Below are 22,841 nucleotides of genomic sequence, written 5' to 3' on the forward strand. Positions count from 1 at the left end.
AATTAATCGCTAAATATGCTTAACCCTCCCAATCCGGGTGGAGCGAATTCTCGCCCCAGGTCTAAAGTTTTTATTAATATCTGTAATTAAGTTTAATCAATCGCTTTGACGGATTAGGACATTGGTAGTTGATGTATTAAGAGCACAAAGAAGTAGGAAAACCCAAAATATCGCGAACAGAAAATTAAATATTCTCGTCGGATTTCGCGAAAATGTATGTGGGGCGAGAATTCGCCCCACGTGGTATCGAGTGTTTTCACGTTCTACAAATCTGATTTTATCAGTTTAGATGAATGTTTTGGAAAATGGTTACTAATGAGCAACATACAGTAGGAAGGCTAGACATCGAGGGAAAACAAGTAGAAAGAGTAAATAACTACAAATATCTGGGAATCTGGGTAAATGAAAACAATGACCAAGTTAGAGAAATAAGGATACGCATTGAAATTGCAAGACAAGCATTTGAGATACATAGAAGCCTTGCGCTTAAAAGTGAACCAAACTATATGTGAGATGAATATAACGAGAACGTTTTTCAGGTTCAGACTAGTCTTCAATTCCTGAAATAGTGGCAGGAATGTACAGGACATCGTCACTAATCATTTCTATATCACTCATATTTATAGTTATTACACTTCTGTTCTAAATAAACGACAAAAGAAAAACGAAGTTCTTTTCAAATAAACTTTCTTCTCACAGAAGCCCATTTAGTGATAATTTGATATTAAGTAAACATTATCCTTTTACCTGAATAAAATTCCAAGAAATTTTCTAATCTCTTATAAACACTGGCTTTACGTACCTACAAATTTGTAATTCTAAATTCCAAGTACAAATGCAATTAACTGATTAAATTTAAATAGGTATAGAAACTTATGCTTAAATTTTTATGTACCATCGTTAACAACTCAAAATTGAAATGCGTACCTGGCTACACCTACTTTGTATCGTTTATTAAAGTACCTTTAAACTTTGGATAGAATTTAAAAGAACCTAATGTAACGAAAGACTAAGGGTGTCTATTCGTTACAGCATTAAGGGAGTACAGTCATTTTGTGCTTGATATCGGCCCAGTCTCTTAATCTGGGGAATTCCATCCGAATGATCTTGCAAGGGATAGTACGCATCAATCACCGAAATTGTTTTAAATTCATCTATTGGACGCGAGGTGGCAATAGTGTCACTTTTCATGTTACAAATGGGTATAATATTATTCTACTATAAAGGGTTACAATGATAGTTTTGCCTTGATAGTTATTGGCGTACAATTATACAAAATTAGTATTTCGAGTTATGTCGTTTATAAAGAGAAAATTTCACCTGTCTGGATTATTTATTTCGTGTTGTGTCAGTTTTGTAGCTTAAATATCAACTACAATTTTTTTTAATTTGCCTTTTCTCGTTTTAGCTGTTTACGGTAAATATACCTGTTGATTATTATATCATCAAAAATGTCATATTTTTGCTTAAAAAATCATCAAAAATGTCACAATTCAAAATACTTCAATTATGTGAGAATCGAAAGATCAAAAACGTCACAAGTCAAAACAGTGGTTTTTTATGGTTTAAAAGCTAGTTAAATCTAAATAATGCTAAAGTCGTTTACTTTGAGACATCATTAAATCAGCTGCTTTTGAATATTCTAAAACATTCTGGTATGTCAGAACTAGTTTATCGCAATTTCTAAAAAACCATTTTTTTTTTCAGTTGTGTCACTTTTGCAGGAAGGGTGCGATATATAACTTATAAGCATATTCATCTCATTTTCATAAATGATTTTTAATTTTTCATTTGATTCAAAATCAAAATACAAGGAGAACGATGGAAAAAGTATATAGAACAGCTTTACAACGACGAGTATAGAGAGATCGATGAAGAAGATGGAGAGGCAGAAGACGAACTGGTAACAATAACGGAAGAAGAGGTGATAAAGAATATATTAAAATTAAAAAACCGAAAAACCCGAAGTCCGGATACGATTACGAATGAACTACCAAAATATGGAGGAGGAGTATTAACAGAAAATATTACGAAACTACTACGAAAGATCCTTGAAATGAAATGCATACCAAAGGAATGGAAATCAAATATAACTATCCCTATAAACAAAAAAGGGTACAAAAATAACCCATCCAGCTATCGAACTATTACGTTGCTTGACACCAGTTTGAAATTATATTCTTATTGACTAAGATACTTGCTGAGAAAATAATTGAAAAGTATCAAATATGCGAAGAGCAACAAGGGTTTCGGTGTAACAGATCAACTGTCGATACCATATTAATAATAAGACAAATAGGAGAGAAAGCAGTAGAATTTAATACACCTGCATTCATGTGTTTTATCGACGTCACTAAGCCTTTAATTGTATTAGATTACAAGATGTGATTGAACTTTTACACAGAGAGACTATAACAGCCACTATAAGACATACAATAAAGGATATTAACTCTGATCACAAAACAAGAAAAACGGAGGAAGTCAACATTTAATCAGGTATAAGACAGGGTGATAGCTTGAGACCGTATCAACAAGTAATTCAACTGTTTGGGAACGCAAATTCGATATCTCCGAAGGAACCCGCATACAAGCTAATAAAGTCAATAATACGAGTCAGGAAGGCTACGAGAAGTGATATGGAGAAATAAGAACATAAGGATAAAGAAAAAACGTGCATATATAGGACTTGTGTACGACCAATGTTAACCTATGTTATAGAAACAAGAGCAGAAACAACAATTACAAAGAAAATCTTAAGAACACAGAGATGGAAATACTGAGGGCGATAGCAGATAAAACTTTAAGAGACAAAATCTCTAATACACAAATCAGAGACATGTGTAAAGCACATGATATCGTCAGATGGGGATGCCAAAGAAGATGAGAATGGAACCAACACTTTAACAGAATGGGAAGAGAGAGACTTGCCCGAATAGTAAGAGATGGAAAACCAGAAGGTAAAAGACCACAAGGCAGACCTCCAAACAGATGGAGAGATAGCTGGCAGTCAACATCACAAATATTGCTAAATCAGATCAGAAACAACAGGCCTTAAGGCCTAACATACGAGGAAGAAGAAGAAGCAGTAATGTTTTTCTTAGGAATTGCAATGAAAGTAGAAGTCAGTCAATCATCCGGTATTTCTTCTGTTTCATAGACTGTATTTAAAAAATTGGCACGTGTACATTGTTTTCGTTTATCAACTTTAATAGATCAACAAATATCTCGTCGGACCAGTGCCTTTCTGTTTTTCATATTTTTGAACACATACAGTACCTCTTCATTTATAATCATTGGTCAGCTGTCTGGTTCTTCCGTCGATCAACATAACTGTCAGCAAATTGTTTACCATGAATTTTTTGATTAAATTGAATTAAAATCAGTATTATTATAATTAATTATAATTAATTTATACTGACATATTTAGTCATTAGGAATATTTTATCAAGTAGCAGTTTGCTTTGTATTTAAATTATGAACAGAATTTTTTTATCGTATTAAAATATTTTTGGTTGTTGTTATCACCAACAGAATTATTTATAAATGGGGCCCATCTATCTTTTGTAATACGTGTATTAGAGAAAAATTGTTTATAGATAAGTACTAATTTTGAACATTTTACTAACAACTGAATGACTATATATGTACGTATTTTATTAATATATTGTAGCGTGTTTAAATAAAACGAGCGGTTCTAATTTATGTAAATATATTTATTTATAAGTCTACAGTAAGATAGTATCTTAACCACTAAACTTATCTAATATCAGCGCTACAAGTTAATATGTACTAGAATATTCTGGAATAGTCCACCTCTATTCGTTTGCATTAGCGCTTCGATTTCCATCCCGGTAGATACATGCGGAGGGTTCCCGAACACAGATTATCGTCGTCTCGAGATGCAACCGTTATATGGACTACGTCGAATGCATGTTCGTAACACTTCTTCCCTCTTAGATCTGAGCGTCCCGATCAGCAACTCTATATGTAGGCCCAGGATGGCGGAATCTACAGGACTCTCCTCTGCATGAACCCCTCAAGAAGAAATAACAGTCTACTGACTTTAAAAGACACGATCTCTTCAGGTTAATGCAACGCACAGTAATTCGTACGCCGGTTTCTCGGAAGATCACTTCAAGCATGCTTCTGACAATCTTCCATACCAGATTTTCAAGTGGTCTATCTTGAGTAAGGCCAAATTTTTGATGTTATAATTATACACGATTTTCTTCAAATTATATATCTTCGTAGCTTGCCTTGTCTGTATCCGAGTTCGTGGTCACCATATATACAGCAAAGATCGAGGACCATCTTCTAATCTCAGTACTCTTCCAATCTTAGGCTGCTGATTTTTTAACTCTTCGTAACGACCGAACTTATTATAGAGTACGGACGAGATTCCTTCAGTCATCTCAAGATCTTTGGCAACACAGTGGGCTAGAGAGACGTTATGCGGAACACTAAAAAGATCCTGCTGAACTTCTGGGGTCACGCCGAATCTAGCGCTCTTTCTCTCTGCGTAATTTGACATAAATTCATTAAAGCTTGGTCGCCTGTCATCTTTGACTTCATGTTGAAGGGTTCGTGCTTCTTTGTTTCATTTGAGCCAGCATAATGTGCAAGACGATTTATGTGAACTACTTTGGGTTTACCTTTCGGCAACTTCTTTATTCGGTATATTACGTCATTTATTCTCTTTTTAATTTCATACGGACCTTCCCATTGTCTTTGCAGTTTAGGAGACAAGCCTCGACGACTTTGTGGATTATAAAGCCAAACAAGATCATCTAATTCATAGCTTTCATTCTTGCATCGAGAATCATATTGATCTTTCATTCTGTCGCTGGCTAACTGGATGTGTTGTCGGGCAAGTTCATGAATGTTGTTCATTCCTAACTTCAGGCTCTCGACATATTCTTCACTTGCAACATGTTCTTCGGAAGGTCTGCAGTCAAACTCTAGGTCGCAGGGCAAACGAACTTCACGACCTAACATCAGTCAGGTTGAAGTCTGGTCTGTAGTTTCATTTACAGCCGAACGGTAGGCCATTAGGAATAAATGAATGTGCTAGTTATATGTGTGGTGTGCTGGAATAAATGATTGAGGATGCAGGGGTGTCGTTCTGGTCTTATTAACAGATATCAATTTACAAACGCTTTGGAAGAAGATTGACTCAAAGTTTCGCCCTTATCGCATAGGCCTCAGTCCATTTCGTAAAATAATCCATGCCTACCAGGATATATTTATTTCCATCATTCGTCTCTGGGAATGGACCTGCAATGTTGATTGCTACTCTTCCCTAGGACTACCAACATTATACTGTTTCATGGGTGCCCTCTTTTTACCAACTGGACCATTACTTCACACAGTTCACATTTCCGGCACCATCTTCTTACATCATCTTTACAGTTCACCCAATAGAACCGTTCTCGAACCTTTTGCAGAGTCTTCGTAATATCAAAGTGTCCACCTGATGCACCGTCATGCAACTGACGCAATACTTCTTACACTTTACTTTTAGGTACAATCAACTGAAGCTTAGATTCTGTACCATCATCGTTCTCAAAAGTTCTATACAGAAGATCATCTTATAGTACTAGGCAGTTCCATTAGCTCCAGTAACACTTGACTCCTGGACTACATGCACTATTGTCTTGCCATAAGGTCTTTCTCTTCGACGCATCCAATCCAATACTCTTTTTATACATGGATTATTTGCTTGAGCGTCGTGTAACTGTTGAGGCCGCCATTGATCATTAATGACGGTGGTTCGTCTCACGGGGCAAAATCGTTCTCCTAATTTAAGACAGTGAATATAATTTTCGTGACGGTTTTGTATGACGGTCTTGACTAAACATCAGCATTTGAATGACTTTTTCCAGCCCGGTGTTCGATTTGTTCTAGCTTTCTGACTGTTGTAATATTTTCTTGCAATTTACGGCGAATGTGACCTACGTTGCCACCATTCCAATATCTTGTTTCACGTCTCTTCGGCATCGTGTTACGAACTACTTTCCGTGCGATTTCATCCAGATGTTTATCGTTTTGTTCGTCGCTCTCTTCAGAGATTCATACTCGATAGCTCCGTGAAGCTCGACTAGCTGTTTCGTGTTCCAAAGCAATGGTGAGCGCTTTCGGTCTAGGTCGTCGTAAAGCTTTCTGTAGATCACTGTCTCTCAACCCATTGATGAAGGTATCCACAGCAATTTCTTCCAAAATGTTGTCTGGTGCATCCGGATAAGTCAAACGCGCTATACGAACAACATCTGCCTCAAATTCTTGCAAATTCTCACTTACTCGTCGAATTGTACTTCTTATTTGTACTTTGTAGACTTGTTGTAGTTGGGCATCTCCGTACCGTTTGTCTAGTCGAGTGAACAAGATCTGGTAACATTTTTCTTTACCCTTAGGAATCGATCTTAGGATATCCACAGCGTCACTGTAAAGCAGCAGTCAAGGAAACAGCCTTTTCTTGTTCTGTCCAATGATTTGCTGTCGCAACAGCTTCAAATTACTTAAGGTATATAGACCAAGAATATTTTCCATCAAATTGTGGCAATTTGAATCTCATATGATGTGTCGTTTCATCCCTAGGTGATTCTTCTTGCACTACAGGATCTAAAACTACTGCATTAACTGGTGGTAGCACTTTTGTATTTTTTATCATGGTCTCTAATTGTTTTATCTTCTCTTCTACGTTGTTTACATTTTTCTGTATCTTATTGAATGTTCTATAAACTTCTTCAAATTTCTCATTGTTCTGACTACATACTTCTTTAATCATTTGAGAAGTCTCGTTGAATCTTCTAGAAACATTTTCGAATTTCTCGTCATTTTGTCTAGCTGCATCTTTAATAATTTGAGACGTTTCATCGAATCTTTTGGAAACATTCTCATCATTCTTTCTAGAACTCTCTTAGATCATTTGAGAAACATTTTCGAATTTTCCATCAATTATATTCGTTAAAACTGCTTCTTCTGTTGATTTAAACTGGAATGTCTCTGGGTCATCTCAATTCTTGTTGAGAACAGTCTTCAGTCGTTCTTGGAGGATCTTTCTTCACGTTCTTCTAGTTACTCACGCAACTGTTTTATTGAAAGTTCTACTAGCAGCGTATTTAGCCAGGCACACACGTTTTTTTTTAAATGTTCTTTCTTACAAAGATCACTACCGAACTACGCGGATGTTCCCGATGAACAATACTTTTCAAAAGTGCAAAAGTCTTTTTCAAAAGTCATCAATGAGATAATTAGTTTTTTTTTCTGGTTCAAATTTTCAACATTTTGTGTAAATAGACTTATAAAAACTGAATAAAAGGATCCAAGTTTGTTTTATAAGAATAAAATCCAAATAGACAAGACAAAAAAGCTCGAGTTCGTTCGGAAAAATATTCCCATGAGATTTTTTGCATAATCACTTTCATGAGATACTCCAAAATAAGGTTTAAGAGGTCGCCTTTTAAAATTTAAAATTTGTTTTAAAACAAATTTTAAAATAAATATTTTATAATCTGTTGGATTTGATCTCGTCAGAGCGGTTCATCTTCACTTAGCCCTTCCAGTGGCGGACTAAGGCTATAGCGGGTCCTAGGCAACATTATAATTCCGAGCCTATTTTTCAGTTATGACACATACTACATTCATTGGTAAACTACATTCATTTTACAAATTCCCAACTGTCAACAAACGCACATGAAAGTCAAACAGGGTCGTACTGAGGTGTATCATATGATTTTTAAAAATATTTACTTTTGAAACTATTAGTGTAAGAATTTCTTTGAAATTTAATCATTGTGAGCAAATTTTAATGTTCCATTGAAGAAAAATGTGCTAAAATAAAATATTCATTAACTGAGAGATACATAACAAAGTGAACATTTTGAATAAAGTAGCATTGTCATAAGTTTATCAAAGCATAAAAACGTACCATTTAAATTACTCAGAGTCTGAGGAGCAACTTTTCGACCTTTTGTTGAACGTGTTGCACACATTTCTGCCACGTAGTTGGACTGATTTTTCATATTTGCAAATTTAAAAGTAGTGTTTTTGGCTGCTACATAATTTTTTACTTCTGCCCAGATGAGCTCAATCGGATTGAGCTCACAATGGTATGGGGGCACTACTTTGTTTTGGCTTTTTGCCATCTCATCAATGATATATTTATTATATTGTCCCTTATGTTCCTCAACGATAGCCAGCAGTTGCACTTTTAATATGAAGTCCTTAAACCCTATATTTTTTTATTTCAGCAACGTTTGGATGTCAGCTTTTCTAGAAGCAGTAGTTGGAATTTTTTCCAATTTTCTGGAATAATAAGACGCGTTGTCAATACGATAATGGAGTTGTCTTCTAATCGGGGCAGTATATTTTTGAACCAATTTTCTAAAGATTTCCCGAAGATCTCTTCATGATAGTCCCCACTTTTTTTCTATTCAAATACCCACAGCCCTTCTGAAACAAACCCATCTTCACTGCCAACGTGACAGATTATTAGTCTTTTTCCTTTTCCTGAAAATTTTATTATTTTTAAAATTTACTTGAAGTGAAAAAGCGCATAAACATTTACCTGCAAGATAATTTAACTATGTATATGCAAAATTTCTTGTCAATCCAAGCGGTTCTTTATGTAATATTTACAGCAAAAATCGTGAATAAATGGACCAAAAAGGAAATAAAACTTTTCAAAACATCAATAAATTAAAATATTGGTTTCTCTTATCTTTATTAAAGTGGTTACCGCAAGCTATTTTTACTTTTGATTAACAAATACTTTGTTTTTGGATACTAAAAGTTCACTACACACTATAAAACTTAATACTAAACACTTTAACTAAACTCTAAAAAATAACACTACCAGTAAATAACCTAACAATAACTATAACATATAACACACAATATATTAACTTAAAAACCACGTATTTTCTTTTTGTCTATTGTTACTTTGTAAACAGTAAACAGTGTTTTTTTTTAGAATTATCCAAAGGTTCTCTGCAACACAACGATGTACTCATTATACCAATGGACGTCACCGACTTCGTATCACACAAAAGACATTTCCAACATGCCATAAATCATTTCGGCCGGGTGGACATATTGCTCAACAATGCAGGACGTTCGCAAAGAGCCGCTTGGGAATCAATCGAACTAGAGGTTGATCGGCAGATGTTCGACCTGAACGTGTTTGGGGTAATCAATCTTACCAGAGTCGCCTTGGAACACTTCGAGAAGGTCGGCAAAGGACATGTCGCTGTGGTTTCTAGCCTTGCAGGAGTTATTGGTGCTCCGTATTCGGGAACTTATACTGCCACCAAACACGCTATTCATGTAAGTAACGATTTTTATAAGATCTCGTGTGCCTAGTGTTGCCAAAAAGCAGTTTGTAACACAGTGAATAGCAAAGTACTTTTTTACTTACTTACCTTATATATTGTTCTGTATAATATATTTATTGTTATATATATATATATATATATATATATATATATATATATATATATATATATATATATATAAATATCTTTATAACTAAAGAAAATGCCGTTTAAGTAGTTTTCCCCGTTTATTCTCACTAGTAATTAAATAAATAACAAACTTGTTTAAATTTTAGGGCTACTACAATTCATTAAGAAACGAAAAAATGGGAAAGAATCTTCATGTCACACTGCTGTGTCCAGGACCAACGTTTACAAATTTCTTGCAGGAGTGTTTTACAGACAAGAACGGTCAGGTACATTAATTGATTAAATCAATTTAGTTACATATTTCTTTTTTTTTGAAGAATATGGCGGTAGTGTTCAAATAAAATATTATGGACATCATTAATAAGAAGTCAACCAGAATATAGCCGGAAATGTCAACCACGGAACAAAACATTTGGGTTTGGTAGTGTTGCCATCTCCTTATAATCAATCGGGAAAGAAGATGGGATATATATTAATTAATTAAACATGTAACACAAACATAAAGTGGTAAAATAATGGGAAAAATTATTACTTTAGACATATTATCATTATTTAGCACGTAACAAATTAGATAAATTTACATCTACTTACATTCAAAAGCAATAAAGTAAATAATTTTAAAACTAATAAATGTAGCCATTTTTTTAAATAAAAATTAAGTTTTAAGTCAAATTACTGAGGAAATTAAGTGGACAAACACACTGCACAATTTCAAGTAAAGTCGACTTTACATGATGCAATTTTTATGCTATGCAAGACAGATTATGCAACTGCGCTTGTCCACGCGATATTTCCATGAAATATCTGTGCTAGATGAAAAATTAGAACGTGTTCTATATTTCATGCTATTTTGATGCAATTTATCGTCAAAATTGCTGTTGCCAATATTATCAAAATTTATAGTTTAGAATCATCCATGCTCCAACGGAAGAAAAAGAGGATAATGAAAAAGACATGTTCTATGAGGCACTAGACCGAGAGTACGATCAGTGCCCAAAAAATGACATCAAAATAATAGCAGGAGACTTTAATGCCAAAGTCGGAAGAGAGAATATATTTTCGCCCACCATCGGAAAAGAGAGCCTACACGTAGAATCTAATGATAACGGTCTCAGAATCATAAACTTTGCGATGTCTAAGAACATGGTTATAGCTGGGACAAGATTTCCCCATAAAGATATACATAAGGGAACTTGGAAATCTCCTGATAATGAAACGATTAACCAAATAGATCATATAATCATCGATGCAAGACACTGCTCTAACTTATTAGATGTTAGGTCTTTTAGAGGAGCAAACATAGATAGTGATCATTATCTAGTTAAAACACGATTTAAAGAGAGAATATCCAATTTAAAAAAGGAGATGGGAAGAAGGAGAAAAAAAATCGACATTAATAAACTAAAAGATCCCGACATTGCAAATGTATACAGACAGCAAATAGAAGACCAAATAAGGACAAAAAACTTAGAAGAAGAAGAAGATATTAACCAACTATGGGCAAATATACGAGATATTGTGTTACAGAAATCCGTTGAAATATTGGGCAAAACCAAGTCAGAAAAAAGAAATCATTGGTTTGATCATGAGTGCGAAATGGCCACAAATAGAAAGAACGCAGCATATCAAAAAACCATTGACGCAGGTTGTACACGGAGAAAAAAAGAAGAGTATAGACGTCTTAGAAGAGAGGAAAAACGTATCCATCGACGTAAGAAGAGGGAATACGAACAGAACACTCTCAGTGAGATACAAAGTTTATTCGATAAAAATGAAACGAGGAAATACTACAAATCCTTAAATATTAGCCGTCGAGAATTTAAACCACGATTAAAAATTTGTAAAGACACTAACGGTGAAATTCTACATGATAAAAACTCAGTTCTTAACAGATGGGCACAACATTTCAGCGAACATCTAAATATAAACGATATTGAAGGAGAGTACAATATAGAAAATGAACAAAATATACAACGTCAACTACACAGTGAAGACCCAACAAGAAGAGAAGTGTCAGATGCGATCCTAAAACTCAAAGACAATAAAGCCCCAGGAATCGATGACATCTGTTCGGAAATGTATAAAAAAGGTGGTGATCAACTTTTTGCAGCAATCCATAAACTAATAGTACTTATATGGCAGAATGAATGGATACCAGAAGAGTGGCTGAAGGGAATAATATGTCCATTGCATAAAAAGGGGGATCAACTGGAGTGTAAGAACTATAGAGGCATTACTCTGTTAGCATCTGCGTATAAGATCTTCGGCAATGTATTATCTGAAAGACTTAAACATTTTACAAAGGATATTGTTGGTCAATATCAATGCGGATTTACTGCTGGAAAGTCAACTACACATCAAATTCAAGCACATAGGCAGATTCTAGAAAAGTCATTAGAATATAACATAGAAACACACCATCTCTTCATTGACTTCAAAGCAGCCTATGACAGTGTGAAAAGAACTGCATTATATAATGCAATGATAGACTTTGGGATCCCACCTAAGTTAGTTAAGTTGTCCCAACTAACAATGCAAAACGTAAGCTCATGCGTTAGAATTGAAGGAGAAAACTCTACGTTCTTTGACATTAATAATGGTCTAAGACAGGGGGACGCGTTGGCGTGTCTCCTCTTTAATATTGCCTTGGAAAAGGCAATCAGACAATTAAATATTAGAATGAATGGAACTATTTTTAATAGATCGACGCAAATTCTCGCATTCGCTGACGATATAGTTATAGTGGGCAGAAGTATGAGAGACATGGTGCAGTGTTTTACAAGGCTTGCGGACGCAGCAAGTGAATTAGGACTTGTGGTAAACGAGGAAAAAACCAAATATATGTTGGTTTCTAAAAACCCTCGAAATATCCAACAAAGAATTCAAATTAACAACCATACCTTTGAGCAAGTCAAAGAATTTACATATCTTGGATCGCTAGTAAACGCAACAAACACGACAAGCGACGAAATAAAAAGACGCATAGCAATAGCAAACAGAACTGTTCACGGCCTCCAGAGACATTTAAAAAATAAAAATATAAAACGTGCACTAAAGCTTAATATATACAGGACCTTAATAAGACCAGTTTTGATATATGGGGCTGAAACGTGGATCTTATCTCAAAATGATAAAAGACTTCTTGGTATTTTTGAGAGAAAAATTCTTAGAAAGATTTTTGGGGCCGTAAATGAAAATGGGCTATGGCGTCGAAGATACAACTTTGAACTGTATCAGTTATACACCGATCCAGATATTGTGAAATTCGTTAAAGTGCAGAGACTTAGATGGGCTGGACACATTGCTAGGATGTCAGATCACGAATACACGAAGAGATTAACATTTTCAAAACCAGAGGGCACAAGAAGCAGAGGACGACCACGAATGAGATGGATTGATGATGTGGAAGAAGACCTACAGATTCTAGGGGTTAGAAGATGGAGGGAAGTTGCCAGGAATCGACAGGAGTGGCGACTTCTTTGTGAGCAGGCCAAGATCCACAACGGATTGTCGAGCCACTTATGATGATGATAGTTTAGAATAAAACTTAACCTTATTGTGTAAGTGTATGGTAAATGTTAACTATTGGATGTAATAATTTGTGATTTATATTTTAATATGTTTAATGCTGGACTGAAATTTCTAAGTGAAATATCCAAAGTTAATGTTTTGATATCATTTCCTCTATTGGTAACAGTGAGTGGTGTCTCAAAATTGCACGAAAATAGCTCTGATGTAAACAGATCAGGCTAGGCAAGAGATATGCTATGCAAGAGTGACTTGCATAGCATGAGACTTTCATGGCCTAGATGTAAAGCTATCTTAAGAAAACCGTACAAGTCAGGTACATTTCAAAATGATAAAGAATGGTCTTAAAATTTACATTTACAAAAAAAATTTCTAATAATTAACTGCAGTTAATCTCGAAAGAAACAAATATTTACTCTTTCTTGTTTTATATAAATTAAAAAATTGCAGAATTCATAAAATAATATAATCAAAAAGTACTCTTTAAAAGCCTTCTCTCTTTATATTTGAATTATACAACATATACGTTATAAAAACATGGCAACACTGTGAAAACCAAATATTTTGTTCCATGGTGACATTTGCGACTATATTCTGGTTATCTTCTTATTAACGATGTCCAATATTCTATATAAGTTTGCTTCAATATTAACGAGATATGCAAATTGTATTGTTAATTCTTTATTTAATTTTTCCGTAGAAATTGAATTCATCGGTCCAGCCAACAGATAAAAGAATGACTGCCGAACGATGTGGATATCTCAACGCAGTTGCCCTGGTCAACAAAACAAGAGAGTCGTGGATGGCAATTTTCCCTGTTACATTATTCACATACTTTGCTGTCTATTGTCCCATGCTATTTTATTGGTAAGATAACTTTGATATAGTTTATCCAACCCTAGAACTAAGAAAGTTATGAATTTCCATATCATTCATTTACGAGCCACGCGAAAATAATTTATTTTATTGTAGCAGTATGATTTGCTCGCTTCCTATTGTTGTCAGTTGACTATTACGTCACCTGACAATTGTCAGCTATCGTGTCATCTTGTTTCTATTACGTATGTTTAGTTAAAAACTCATTCACACTGTTTTGCGACTAGCTGTTTACTTTTACATATACTTATAGAAGTAATCTTCGTTCATAATAACTGTCTTAAAACACGATTTTTGATTTTCCCAATTTTCGTTGGTTAAACACTTAGACCATTATAAGTTTTAATGGTCTACGGTTAAACATATAGTCACGTGATTTTACATGGTGACTATATTGACATGTGATATTGAAATATTGATATGTGGCTATATGACAATATTTATGTGATTCCACGGCCTGTTTATCCGGTTCATCCTGCACTGTTCCAAGCAAGCTTTTCCGGGATTTTAGTCGCTTTCGAGGTGTTCGAGCTTTATATAGGGCATACCGCTCGTCCGCGATCTGTTTAATTTTCTCTATGTGCTCTGCAACACCTCTGCGTGTTGAGGCTTCTGCAAAACCCGCTGTTTTATAAAGATTTGATAGTGGCGTTGGTTTCATGCACCTCGTTACAATCCTGCATGTCTCATTTAGCGCAGTATCAACTTGTTTGGCGTGGGCAGATCTGCTCCAAACGGGGCACGCATATTCAGCAGTTGAGAAACACAGTAAATGTGCCGTTGTTCTTAAAACGCTATTTCCCGTTAGCTTTCTGAGTATGTTATTCCTAGTTGTTACTTTCCCCTCTCGTTTTTATGCAATGTTGTCTGTAGGTGAGGGACCGGTCGTCCAGAGTTACTCCAAGATATGTAGGTTGGTTTGTGTGCTCTAATGTATTACCATTCCACGCAATTTGGAGTTTTCACTTGGCTTCCTTTGCGCGAAGGTTGAAAGCGCAGACTTGAATTTAAGAGGGATTGGGTCTCAGGGAATTCTGCAAATAGTAAGCTGTCATTGGTTTTAAGGCAGTTTCCAGTTTCTCCTCCACTTCTCCAAAACAATTTCCTTGAGCACATATTGCAAGATCGTCAGCATAGAGGAAGTGCTTGGCTTCGGTCGGCATAGGTTCGTCGTTTGTGTATATATTAAACAGCATTGGTGCTAAAACACTTCCCTGTGGGATGTCATTTTTTTGAACTCTCCACCTACTTACTTTACCCTCTAGCATAAGAAAAAAAACGTCTGTTTTGCAGTAAAGAATATAAGACCTTACCCAGATGGTGGTCATTTAGTGTCGTATAATTTGCGGAGCAATGTTTTGTGCCTTACTGTGTCATAGGCTGCTGTTAAATCTACGAAAGCAACCCCTGTTATAAGTTTTTCTTCAAAGCCCTCTTCAATGTGTTCTGTTAGTGCGAGGACTTGACTGGTGCAAGATTTGCCTGGTCTGAATCCTCCTTGTTGTTGGATGAAATGCTTGTCGACATTTTTTTCTATTCTGGCGAGTATGAGTCTCTCGTATAGTTTGAAAAAGTGACACAACAGCAAAATAGGCCTGTAGCTACTGGGATTTTCTGGGTCCTTTCCTAGTTTTAACAATGCTATTACTTTAGATTTCTTCCATAATTTTGGAATTTCGCAGGCTTTGCAGCACGTGTTATAAAGTTGCAAGATCCAGTTTTTTGCTCCTTAGCCTAGATGCTTTATTTGTTCACTGCATATATCATCCACACTTGTAGCTTTCCCGTTTTTTAACCTGTTCATACCGTCGTGGAATCCAATCTTCTTCTAGTGTTTGGATCCTTATATCGGTTCATAGTTCTTCCATTCATAAGGAGTTGAGCAGCGACTTGGTTTGCAAGGTGGTTTATGTTTTTTTGGATCACCGCTAAGTTTTTTACAAGGTTCCATGCTATTTTGCTACTATTTGTCATGTCCATTTTTTCCAGGGTCTCAATCCACTTTTCCTGTCTGGCTTGACTTAGCTGTTGGAATAGTACTGCTCCGCAGTCAACCGTTTCTTGACTAAAAGGGTCAGTTGAATAGAGGGTTTCGTATGTTCTCATTAGTTCTTTGAACTCGCTGGACATCCCGGGAACATATTGTTGTCTACATCCTCTGGGGATAGCTTTTCTAGACACATTTTTGAGTACCTCTACAAATTTTTCGTAGTTCTCTACTTTTGGTTCAAGACGTAGCAGCTCAGAATCTAGCAAGTCTGTATACTTTTCTCAGTTTGCCTTTTTGAAGTTAAATCTCCTTCTGAATGGAATAGCTTGTGTTCTGACAATTGGAAAGATATTTATACCAATTGGTCTATGCTGAGTTTTTGGTATGGGGCCATAAACTACTTTGGTACATCGGTATTCGAGGTTATTACTTGAAAAACAGATATCCGGGTTATATCTTTTTTTCCAAACTTTGCTCTGAAAAGATGGTGGAAGTTTAGGATCATGGATTAACGTGAGGCCACTCGTTTCTGTAAATGCTTCTACTGCGTCTCCATTTCCGTCCGAATCTGTAGTCCCAGAGTAAAGTACTTGTGACACATCTAGCGGATGGACTGTATATTGTTTAGATTTGACTAAGAGTTAAATATATATTAATATATGTACTATATTTTTCAGGGGTGTGAAGATGATCGGGCCTGAAATAATTTTCAAACTGAGAGAGGGTAGAAAAGAGGTAGATGTAGTTTAGTATACAATTAGTTATTATTTCTTGCTTTTTTTTTGTAAAAAAATATATTTATTAATACAAAACTGTTGTATATTGAATTTATTATGCATGCCTACAATTTACTATTACTAACACTCTTTTGTTTTGCAGGCTATGCACAGAGACTGAAGGTGGAGGGTGTAGAAGTAGATACTCTAATATTTCTGTAGAATTAATTATTTTATATATGCACATAACCCACTTCATCTGTTAATGGTACTATTTCTTCTAAGGGTTTTTCATTTAGGTGGTTAAAGGTAAATGATTAGATTTTAACTTTCCTTTTTTAATAATGTATGTATAGATTCATTTCATCATTCATTATCAATTCACTCATTTCAGAGTTTATACCACAATTTCTAGATCAAAAAGAGCAATAAAAAGTAAAAGAAAAATTTCTGTCCAATAATTCTTCTTTATACATGGTTTTGCCGATTTGGAACAATGCTACAATGGTTTAAAACTGCACTAATAGGTATACTATTTGCTACTAATATCGATAATGCAGGATCAGGCTATTTCGTAATAATGATAATTTATAAAGGAGTCTATATTAGAGTGTATCCGGTTCGAAGGACGATGAAAGTGATCAGCAGACGAAATCTTGCAGCTGTTCAGCTCAAAGAATGCAGCTATCCTGAAGATGTGAAATGTCACAATGTGACAGCAAGTATCCAGAACATCAGCAGTTTGCATAAAATAATAAGTAATTAGTGTTAATAAAAAATAATAGTAATAAATTGGAAGCACCTGGCGGAAAGGTATAAATTGGTAGAAGGAAAATCGTGGCTGATTTTCGGATAATTTGTATATGAGCATTTAAAAATTACTTGAGAACAATGTGTAGCCCGTGAACGGCGGTCTGTGCATTTTAGCTTTATAGCAAATAAATTTCATAAGCAATTCATCCATTTTAGATTTTATTCAATAATTTCTAGATCAAAAAGCATTAAAAAGTGAAAACCATTTGAGTCCAATCATTTTTCTTTATAGATGATTTGCCGGCTTGAAACAAGGCTGCAATTATTTAGAACTGTATTGTAATACTGTAAAACTGTAATAGTTATTCTGTTTGTTAATAATATCAATGATGCAGTAGCAATACATAAGGGGGTCTACTAAAGTGTATCTGGTTTAAAGGACCATATAAATGGTCATCATATAAAGAAGTAAACTGAAAGGAAGGAAAGTCGTGGCAGCGACCTAACAGGATTAACTTGAAGATTTGACGGTTTGAAATAAGAGTACAATGTTTTCAAATTGTATGAATAGTATATTTGATACTAATATTGATAAAGCAGAACCGATAGATAAATGAGTTTACTAACTAGCATATATCCGGCTCGAAGGACCATATAACCAATCCGTTACATGAAACTTTGCAACTATTTGGCTCGTAGAATACAGCTATCTGAAACAAGAGTATCGTGCTGATGATTACAAGTCATCAGGGAGTCACCATTCTACAAAACCTGGACGGAAACTAGTAAATTGGAAAAAAGAAAAATTTGGCTGAAAATTAACCAGGATAAAACCGATCTCAATGTATCTGGGTTCCACGCTGCAAAATACAGAAAACGTAGTCAGCAATATTCGTTTTAAAATAAGATATGGAAGAGATTAGTGCATAAATAAAAGAAAATTGGATTCAAATATTTTTCTTTATATATGTATTTACTTTTCTTTTTACTTTTGCTGTTCTTATTGGGTAGATAGATTCTAAGGAGATTTTAGAACGATCCAAAGCTATATTATTGTTTTACATAAATAAAATGAAACTCCTTCGTGTCTGTTTACCTATTGGTATCTTTGTAGATTTTTATAGAGCTTTTTTCTTTCTGCTTTATAGATATTTTTTGGCAATAAATAATATTCATTGTATTCCTTATCCCGACAACTATGAGTGTATATATTATTTTTGGGTTAACTTTAACGAAAGTACAAGCTGAATTTTGCCGCAAATGTCAACCATGGAACAAAATATTTTGGTTTGGCAGTGTTGGGATGTTTTTATAATGCATGTTGTATGCTTCAAATATTAAGCGAGAAAGCTTTTAGAAAGTACATTTTGATTATATTATCTTATAAATTCTGCAATTTTTAATTTATATAAAACAATAACGAGTAAATATTTGTCTCTTTCGAGATTAATTGCACCAATTAGGCAACTGGTGGTTTGACGATTGCCAAATCTATCCGCTAAACCCTATTCATTTTACAAATTCCCAATCGTCAATAGAACCACGTGTAAGCCAAACAGGGTCGTACTGATGTACGACCTATGTATCATATGACTTTTAAAACTATTTACTTTTGAAACTGTTAGTGTAAGAATTTCTTGAAATTTAATCATTATATCACCATTAAACTAAACTCTAAAAAATAACACGACCAGTAAATAACTTAACAATAACTATAACAAATATAACACAATATATTAACTTAAAAAATCAACAATATACAATTTGAATTTAAAATGCTGGCAAGTTGGGATCTGTAAATTGCAGAATTCATAATAGACTATTTGTAATCAAAATTAACTTTTCTAAAGCTTTCTCTCTTTATATTTAATGCATACAACATATGCATTATAAAAACATCCCAACACTGCCAAGCCGAAATATTTATTTCCATGGTTGACATTTGGAGCTTTTTTTCAGCTTGTACTTTCGTTAAAGTTAACATATTTTTATGTAAGTAAAGACTGATTTTTTAAAATAGAAGTGTTTCTATTGTATTAAGTACCAATTGTAATTTATATGTACAGCAATAAAATCAAGGCTATTTCTGATACACCTATTCTTGTCTAATTATCTAGTCCTAAGCAATCCTATTCGCTATGTATATGTATATTATGTATATATATATATATATATATATATATATATATATATATATATATATATATATATGTTCTCTCAGAAAAAATGCTTGAAGCAACTGGCGTTTTTGAATATCAGTTACGCGCGAAATCAATTTTAAATAAAATTTTTATCGACTCCACGGTAAAAATTCGATATCTTTTGATCAGAGTGTCCTGTCGACAAAATTTAAATTGCATTTTAAAGGTGAAGAGTACAGCTTTCGTATGTAATTTTTGTATTTTGCCGCAAAAGATGTGAATATCTATAAATCTGTTCAATAAATAAACATTGCGCAATTTTTGTATGTTTTACGAATCTCATGAGATCAATAAAATTTGTCACTTTCATTGACCGGTCCTAGTGGAATTTCCATTGCTAGAGCCTAATCTTAAGAACCTATAACATAAAATTTCGATTTTGAGTTCTGGCAGCAAATATGAGGCATTTGAAGTATGCCTAAAAAATGCAGAATTTAAACATTTACATTACAGAACCAAAATTTCATGTTATAAGTTTGAAAGATTAGGTTCTGGATATCGAATGGTTCTGGATACACTCTGATCAAAGGATACCGAATTTTTACCGTCTAGTTGATACAAATTTTATTTAAAATTGACTTCGCACTCGTAACTGACATTCAAAATCGCCGGTCGCTTCAAGCGTTGTCTCTAAGAGAACGGTTCATTCTACACAAAAAGTGCTAATACACATTCTTGTTGAAAATTTTTTTCTACGGTGTACAAATTCTAGGCAAATCGATGTTTTCCATTTTCCCCCCTATGATGGGGCGTTTTAGGGGGAAGCCGGGGAGTAGTAATACATTTTTTATTTGAAACATTTTTTTACGGTGTACAGATTCTTGGTATACTGCAACAAACTTAAGTTTGGGAATATGACTCATACCTCGACGATGCGCAATGAATCGTGTTTACTAGTGTTACCATGGAAACGACCAGTGTGCTGCTTGGCAGTGTCGTAGTCTGAGCAGTACGGACGTATCAGTACGAATCGCAGAGAGTATTTGACTTGTCTTGTCGATTTGGTTTTGTCGGATATTTAATTATTTTTTTCTAGATTAGTGCTTAGTATAGTAGTAGTGCTTGGTAGTAGTAATTAGTGTATTATAAAGTAATTTAGTGTGTTTAGATCAATTAATAATAATAGTTATTTAACGATGTGGTTCCTAAAAAGATAACAACAAAATTAAACCATCATACTTTTGAAAAGATAATCTTCAAATCATCTGGAACAAATTGTAGGTGGCGAATAACCGGATACAATAGGTGTATCCTAATGGAAAGTTAAGATATTCGTTTAAAACGAATAGAATATTTAAAACAGCTAATTTAATTTCAATCTCATGGTACATCCATAATTTATACCGACGAAACATATATACATAGCAGCCATACTGCACCATACCAATGGGCAGATCAAAGTGGAAAAACTTTAAAGAAACCGATTTCTAAGGGCAAAAGGCAGATTATTGTTCATACTGTAAGAAAGACTGGATTTGTACCTAACGATGTGTTAATTTTTAAATCAGGTGCGTGTTTATAATTAAAAAGAAAATTTTAATAATAATAATAGTAATGTAAGCCATAATTATTTTTAAAGTTTCATAATAAATCAAATTCTATTTTTGCGAAAAAATTCGTAAAAAGCTTATTAAAAACTGTCTATGAAACTAAGAACGAGCCAAAGGTCGTTCGGCAAAAAGTTTTTGATAAACCTTTGGTAAAAATAATAATATACATTCTATCATAATGTGCTAATAGAAAAAACGTGAACGTGACGTCTGCTAGGCGGAGGGATATTATGGGAAAGTGGTTACAGGAAAATAGTATTCCTTTTCAACTAACACTAACCAAAGCGGAGTTATATAAAATTATACAAGTCCATAAACCACGTTTTCTACCTGTTTATGTATTATATTATGAGCTTGATCAACATGAACATAAAGTACTTCGTTTACCTCCCTATTATCCGGAGTTTAACGCTATCGAAAAAATATGGGCTTTGGTAAAAGGTAGAGTGGCAACTGATTCATCCGAAGAAAGCCTTGCTGATGATGAAGATAGTGATTCAAATTCAGGAATAGAGATCTTAGACTCGTGCGAGGAATCATAACTAAGGCATTCTTGTTTAGATAAATACATATATTATTTAATTAGTTAAAATAAACTACTTAATTATTTTTTTTGTAATGTTGAAACCTCTAATTCGTGATAATTTAATAAATTGTAAGTATTGAGGAATTTGTTATTTATTAAAGTACTTCTAATATTTTACTCATTATTTTATCGAGTGCAACTGACTATAAACTTCATAATGATTAAAAACTATGAAAATAAAAATTATCAAATTCATTTTTCACTTTAATTTAATATACTTCAGAAAAATTATTTTAAATCTACCTGTTTCCGCCTGCCACTGGTAGAAACAGTCCGCCCACCGTTGCTAAACACTACGTCACAATCCCAAACTTAAATTTGTTGCACTCTAAATCGATTTTTTCCGTTTTTCTCCCATACGATGGGCTTTAGGGGCAAACCGGAGGGTGGTAAACTTTTTGAAATCCCAAAATTGAAATTCTCAGCAAAATTTAGCTTGTTCGTATGATTTGTAGAGGTTCAGTGTCATTTTCGTCTCTGACAACTGGTATATGGGGTAATTGAAGGCTATAAGTAAGTGAATCAATGGCACTTATCAAATAAAAATCTATAAAAAGCAAAATTTGTTTTCTTTGTATAAAGAAAACTTTAAAAGACTTCACTGATCAGAAGTAGATACCTATAGTTTCAGTTGTCTACTATTTTGAAGGAAAATGTTCGGAAGACTACGGCAATTTGCCTGTAACAGCTCCTCTACACTTAGTCGTTCGGAATCGATTTTAAACTATAGATTTTGTTACTTTTTTGTAATTAATGATACACAACAAGAAGGTTCAGAAAGATTTTCGGATTTGTAGAAAGCTCTTAACGAGAGAACTGAAATATTTCTTCAAGAGTCCACCAATAGAGATTATGAGCCGGAAGAAAGAAGGTCACTGACCTGAAGACATAAAGATAGGTGGTGTAAGAGAATGAAATTTAACGGAATCAGGTTGTGGGTGAGCCTCGGGTCCTTTAGGTACTGTAAATATGAGGGTAGATAACTAACCAATCCTTTAAACTTTCTACAGGATAAAGTCTAGCATGTTAAGTTTTTAATTTTTCTGACATCAAAAACATTGATTGGATATTTTATGTGAAATGGTAAAATTCATATCATATACGAGGATGTATTGAAAAATTCTTAGCAACCTGTTATACATATGGGGATCTGAGGACCCATTTTGAAAAACTTTTTCTC

At 34.2% G+C, this 22,841-nt stretch overlaps 1 protein-coding gene across 3 annotated transcripts in view; it reads left to right on the forward strand.

The window, feature by feature from the left end:
• Positions 1-22,841, forward strand: part of LOC140447389 (dehydrogenase/reductase SDR family member 7-like) — a 39,909-nt gene that overhangs the window by 11,912 nt on the left and 5,156 nt on the right. The window contains exons 3-7 of one of the 3 annotated variants that reach the window (XR_011951592.1): positions 8,972-9,324; positions 9,608-9,727; positions 13,690-13,856; positions 16,533-16,590; positions 16,735-16,880. Coding sequence is in view for 2 of the 3 variants with exons in the window: in XM_072540006.1 (XP_072396107.1) it covers positions 8,972-9,324; positions 9,608-9,727; positions 13,690-13,856; positions 16,533-16,590; positions 16,735-16,752 (716 nt within the window). In the remaining variant the exon portion in view is untranslated. Of the gene's footprint in view, positions 1-8,971; positions 9,325-9,607; positions 9,728-13,689; positions 13,857-16,532; positions 16,591-16,734; positions 19,414-22,841 lie in introns of those variants that run through there. The other 2 variants (XM_072540006.1, XM_072540005.1) reach the window with 2 other exon arrangements.

This window comes from Diabrotica undecimpunctata, chromosome 8, assembly GCF_040954645.1.
Source record: "Diabrotica undecimpunctata isolate CICGRU chromosome 8, icDiaUnde3, whole genome shotgun sequence".
Taxonomy (NCBI): Eukaryota; Metazoa; Arthropoda; class Insecta; order Coleoptera; family Chrysomelidae; genus Diabrotica; species Diabrotica undecimpunctata.